The sequence below is a fragment of the Procambarus clarkii genome, chromosome 7, assembly GCF_040958095.1.
Source record: "Procambarus clarkii isolate CNS0578487 chromosome 7, FALCON_Pclarkii_2.0, whole genome shotgun sequence".
Taxonomy (NCBI): Eukaryota; Metazoa; Arthropoda; class Malacostraca; order Decapoda; family Cambaridae; genus Procambarus; species Procambarus clarkii.
In genome coordinates this window covers 9,277,243-9,282,928 of record NC_091156.1, presented here as the reverse complement: position 1 = coordinate 9,282,928, position 5,686 = coordinate 9,277,243, and the positions used below count along the sequence as shown (strand labels likewise).

Below are 5,686 nucleotides of genomic sequence, written 5' to 3'. Positions count from 1 at the left end.
TCTGCCCATGGTTTCTCGCCGGCGCCCGGGATCGAACCCAGGACCACAGGATCACAAGTCCAGTGTGCTGTCCGCTCGGCCGACCGGCTCCTTGCTGCACTGTTTTATCTACTTCTCTCTCTCTCTCTCTCTCTCTCTCTCTCTCTCTCTCTCTCTCTCTCTCTCTCTCTCTCTCTCTCTCTCTCCCTCCCTCCCTCCCAACCTCCCTCTCATCCAACCCAATAGAATCCTGCCTCAAGGAACCGGATCTTGGTCGTGACCTCCACCCCTTCATCACCCCAACACCCCCAGCCACCCCCTCCATCACCCCCCCCAACCCCACCGTCACCCACCTGAGTGCTGCCTCGACAAGACTCGCGGGTCGCTTCTCGAATATCTAATGATCATTATAAGCTTTGATTGGCTTATTCTGCTGGGAGTGGGAGATGGGGTGGGAGGGAAGGGGAGGTGGGGTGGGTGGGGGTGTGGGAGGTGGGGTGGGAGGGGTGTGGGAGGTGGGGTGGGTGGGGGTGTGGGAGGTGGGGTGGGTGGGGTGTGGGAGGTGGGAGGAATGAAGCAGGGGGGACAGGTTTAGGGGTGAAGTAAGGAGGAATGAGGTGTGAGGGGGAAATAGCTTTTGGTTGGTACTGATGTTCCTTGAAGACTTATTATGTCTGTTTTCAGATTGAGATTTAATGTTGTGGCGTCTTGGTTATGTTAAGATGTGATGCAATGTTAGTGTGTCATGCTGAGGTGAAGCACTCGTCAGTGTCACACACTGAGGTGAAGCAGCCTTCAGGGTCACACACTGAGGTGAAGCAGCCGTCAGTGTCACACGCTGAGGTGAAGCAGCCGTCAGTGTCACATGCTGAGGTGATGCGGCCGTCAGTGTGACATGCTGAGGTGATGCGGCCGTCAGTGTGACATGCTGAGGTGATGCGGCCGTCAGTGTCACATGCTGAGGTGAAGCAGCCGTCAGTGTGACATGCTGAGGTGATGCGGCCGTCAGTGTGACATGCTGAGGTGATGCGGCCGTCAGTGTGACATGCTGAGGTGAAGCAGCCGTCAGTGTCACATGCTGAGGTGAAGCAGTCGTCAGTGTCACTAAGGTGAAGCAGGGTGATAGACCAAGCTCTCACACGTCAAGCTCAGGCTCGGGGGAGAAGGACTCTCAGAACCCTCAACAGGTACCGCCCAGGTAGAGTACTAGGGCAGTAAGTGCCCCAGTACCAGACATCCCTCTGTGATAATTACAATCATTAAGAGGAACCCCTAATGAGGCGTTACATGTATGATTATTACATATATACTTAGTATGCTAACCATCCGCTGTATACACAGCATATTACCGCCTAATGTATACTGGTTATTTGGCTAGTTCGCTTGAATTCCCCACTCCGTAAAAAATTCAACTGTTTCGCATTATCTGAAACATAGGAACCCAAGCAACCCACCTAACCCATTGAGGCTGATGAGTAGATAACGTCTATATTATGGCGCTTTAATTTGTCTTGGCCCGTGGTGGTCTTGGTCCGTGGTGGTCTTGGCCCGTGGTGGTCTTGGTCCGTGGTGGTCTTGGCCCGTGGTCATATCTTCAGCCACGTTATTACGAGGTTTAGACTAGCTTCATCAGCTAAGACAATGGGATAAGTCAAGGTCAGCTGGTGAACTAGGACCACATGACCAGTCATGACGGTATAAAAGATCAAATTATACACAACTAAAACATGTCCTAAACCTGTCCTCCTGACAGGTGTTTGGAGAGTGTGGCACCACACCTGTGTGACGTTGTGTTGACGTCACTGACGGCTATCATCCCCTGTGTCGAGGATGATAACAGCACTATTATTACCGGTGTTATCAACATGGTGTTATCTGGCCGGCCTGAGGCGTCCACCGACGGTTATCTCTCATGCTTCTCATATCTCCAAGATTTTATCTCTTATCTTTACGACTTTATCATATTTATTGCGGCCGAAGCCTGAAAGGTAGATAATGGCTGTATCTGGAAGTGCTTGAGCATATTTGGAGACATATTAATGTTTCCTAGTCTAAGGTCGGCAAAGATTTGATTAAGTAAGTTGTGGGTGCCTTGCTGAAGTGCTCACCTAGTTGTGCTTGCGGGGGTTGAGCTCTGGCTCTTTGGTCCCGCCTCTCAACTGTCAATCAACTGGTGTACAGGTTCCTGAGCCTACTGGGCTCTATCATATCTACATTTGAAACTGTGTATGGAGTCAGCCTCCACCACATCACTGCCTAATGCATTCCACCTGTTAACTACTCTGACATTGAAAAAGTTCTTACTAACGTCTCTGTGGCTCATGTGGGTACTCAGTTTCCACCTGTGTCCCCTTGTTCGAGTACCCCCCCCCCCCCGTGTTAAACAATTTATCTTCATCTACCCTGTCGATTCCTCTTAGAATTTTGTAGCTAGTGATCATGTGTCTACGAGCTCTCCTATATTCCAGCGACGTTAGGTTCATTTTATACAGCCTTTCCTCGTAACTCATGCCTCTTAGTTCTGGGACAAGTCTAGTGGCATACCTTTGAACTTTTCCAGCTTAGTCCTGTAACTGAACTGTAACCAAACCACCCAGCTCCGGACTTCCCAGCTTAGTCCTGTGCTTGACAAGGTACGGGCTCCATGCTGGGGCCGCATACTCCAGGATTGGTCATACATATGTGGTATATAAGGTTCTAAATGATTCCTTACACAGGTTCCTGAAGGCTGTTCTGATGTTAGCCAGCCTCGCATATGCCGCAGACGTTATTCTTTTTTCTATGTGGGCTTCAGGAGACAGGTTTGGTGTGATATCAACTCCTAGATCTTTCTCTCTGTCCGTTTCATGAAGGACTTCTGTATCCTGTGTCTGGCCTCCTGTTTCTACTGCCTAGTTTCATTACCTTACATTTGCTCGGGTTGAACTGTAGTAGCCATTTGCTGGACCATTCATTCAGTTTGTCTAGGTCATCTTGTAGCCTCATACTATCTTCCTCTGACTTAATCCTCCTCATAATTTTTTGCATCATCAGCAAACATTGAGAGGAACTAATCTATTCCCTCTGGGAGATCATTCGCATATATCAGAAACAGTATAGGTCCAAGGACTGACCCCTGCGGTACTCCACTGGTGACACCTCGCCAATCTGAGACCTCACCCATCACAGTGACTCGCTGTCTTCTGTTACTTAGGTACTCCTTTATCCTAAGTACTTTACTACGAGTTCACGTAGTTGGGAATTAGTTATTATTGGAGCGTACAGGTGTGAGTTATGAGTGTTCCCGATTATAGCTGTGAGTTATGAGGGTATCCGGGTAGTACTTCATGTGTGTCTTACAAGAGTATCCGGCAAGTCTTACATGTGTGTGTGTGTGTTACGAAGGTATTCGAGTAGGCCTTACTGATTTGTAACGGCATCCGTGTAGGCCTACCAATGTGAGATATGAGTTACGTTATCTAGATAACCTCCTTATTCTGTATATCAAGATAAGAGTAGAGGCGAATGACTAAGAAAGTAATTATCACGTGAACTGAGGACCCGTCAGAGATGCACTCCTAGCTAGCAGAGGTGGTCCCACCTCTCTCCAACCTCCCTTAATTTACTATATAATTTTGGTACATGCCAACCCCCTGGCATGTATTACGGGCTCACCATAGCCCGTGCTACATGGACACTTTGTTCTGAGTAGCTAAATCTGAAACAACAACAACAACCAACCCCCTGAATAGCCCTATAATGAATTGCCCATTACGGGCTATTCATGCCCGTGCCACCTCTTGGGTGGCTTAATCTTTATCAATCAATCAATCAACTCCATTTCCGAGCGCCGTTCACAAATGTGTTGGTTTGTAAATTACTGGACTATATATATTAGGTAACTTGATTGTTTCAAGTTACGTACGGGCTATTCATGCCCGTGCCACATCTTGGGTGGCTTTATCTTCAAACTGTTTCAAGCGCAGGTTAGACATATATGCGAGTGAGTTATTGCTGTATATAAATAGGAGCTGTATATATATGCTGTATATGCAGTAATAAATGCTGTGTATATATAAATATAAATAAATAAATAAATACACCTTAATGTATTCCTACAAATTTGTTTAAATATAAGTCATGTCAAGGCTGGCCTCAGGCTGGGCTTAGGGAGTAGAAGAGCTCCCAGAACCCCATCTTGCAGAACAAATCCACAAGGGCCATGACGAGGATTTGAACCTACGTCTGAGAGAATCCCAGACGTTGCCTTAATCGACTGAGCTACGACATGGTAAAAAGGATTAAAACCAGAAGTTCTACTGAACTTACTTCGATCCTGCAGCCTCTCCGAGACACAAACCAGGGTTAACCCCCATCTTGCAGGTATCTTGCAGGTTGCTTGCAGGAGCTGGCTTGTATGGGTCAATAAGCCTTCTGCAGTTAACTTAATTCTTATGCTCTATCATGTGCCCATCGCCCAGGATCATAATCTGTGCCAACATTCTGATTTCTATGATCTAAACTGTACCACTTCGTAAAGTGACTTTGCTTGGAATGTGAGTCGTGGTCTTCCACATTGCATGCTGATTTTCTGAAGCACCGCGACGCTTTCTGCTTTGATTCGCCAAGCTTCCCGGGGCTCTTTTGATTGCAAGTGATGCTGATTTCATCTTGAATGTCGGAGACGATGCCAAAGTCTAGAAATGCAAAGATCAAGTTTGATCTGTCTGCGATTCTTGGCTCTACAAGTTTGGTACAGTGAACCGCTCAAGCGTTTAGTATCATCTTAAAATGAACATACTGGATGAAAATGGGTTGTTGTTGTTTAAGATTCGCTACCTGGAACAAAGAGCTCTAAGTAGCACAGGCTATGGTGAGCCCGCAGTGGACTTACTTGAGAAAATGGGTAGCTTAAATATGTCCCTCATAACAGCACTGGAGTGGCCATTTGTCACCAGTAAGCAGCTGTGGGCCTCAGGCACCGGGTATTCTTATCTCAATACAGTGTATGTGAAACGTTCTCTCCTGGCGCAAGGGCTGGCGTCCACCCGCCGGCCCTTGCGTCCACCCGCCGGCCCTTGCGTCCGCCCGCCAGCCCTTGCGTCTACCCGCCAGCCCTTGCGTCCGCCCGCCAGCCCTTGCGTCTACCCGCCAGCCCTTGCGTCCGCCCGCCAGCCCTTGCGTCTACCCGCCAGGCCTTGCGTCCACCCGCCAGGCCTTGCGTCCAACCGCCAGCCCTTGCGTCTACCCGCCAGCCCTTGCGTCCGCCCGCCAGCCCTTGCGTCTACCCGCCAGCCCTTGCGTCCGCCCGCCAGCCCTTGCGTCTACCCGCCAGCCCTTGCGTCCGCCCGCCAGCCCTTGCGTCTACCCGCCAGGCCTTGCGTCCACCCGCCAGGCCTTGCGTCCAACCGCCAGCCCTTGCGTCCACTCGCCAGCCCTTGCGTCCGCCCGCCAGCCCTTGCGTCTACCCGCCAGGCCTTGCGTCTACCCGCCAGGCCTTGCGTCTACCCGCCAGCCCTTGCGTCCGCCCGCCAGCCCTTGCGTCTACCCGCCAGGCCTTGCGTCTACCCGCCAGGCCTTGCGTCTACCCGCCAGGCCTTGCGTCTACCCGCCAGGCCTTGCGTCTACCCGCCAGCCCTTGCGTCCGCCCGCCAGCCCTTGCGTCTACCCGCCAGCCCTTGCGTCTACCCGCCAGCCCTTGCGTCTACCCGCCAGGCCTTGAGTCCAC

At 50.4% G+C, this 5,686-nt stretch overlaps 1 protein-coding gene across 1 annotated transcript; it reads right to left on the bottom strand.

Moving 5' to 3' along the window:
• Window positions 1-722: 722 nt before the first annotated feature.
• LOC138357592 (keratin-associated protein 4-12-like) lies at window positions 723-4,334 on the bottom strand. The gene is made up of 2 exons (XM_069314555.1): window positions 4,288-4,334; window positions 723-1,083 (listed from the first exon to the last, which is right to left on the bottom strand). Exons 1-2 carry the CDS (start codon window positions 4,332-4,334, stop codon window positions 723-725), a joined length of 408 nt encoding a protein of 135 aa, XP_069170656.1.
• Between the last annotated feature and the right edge of the window lie 1,352 nt (window positions 4,335-5,686).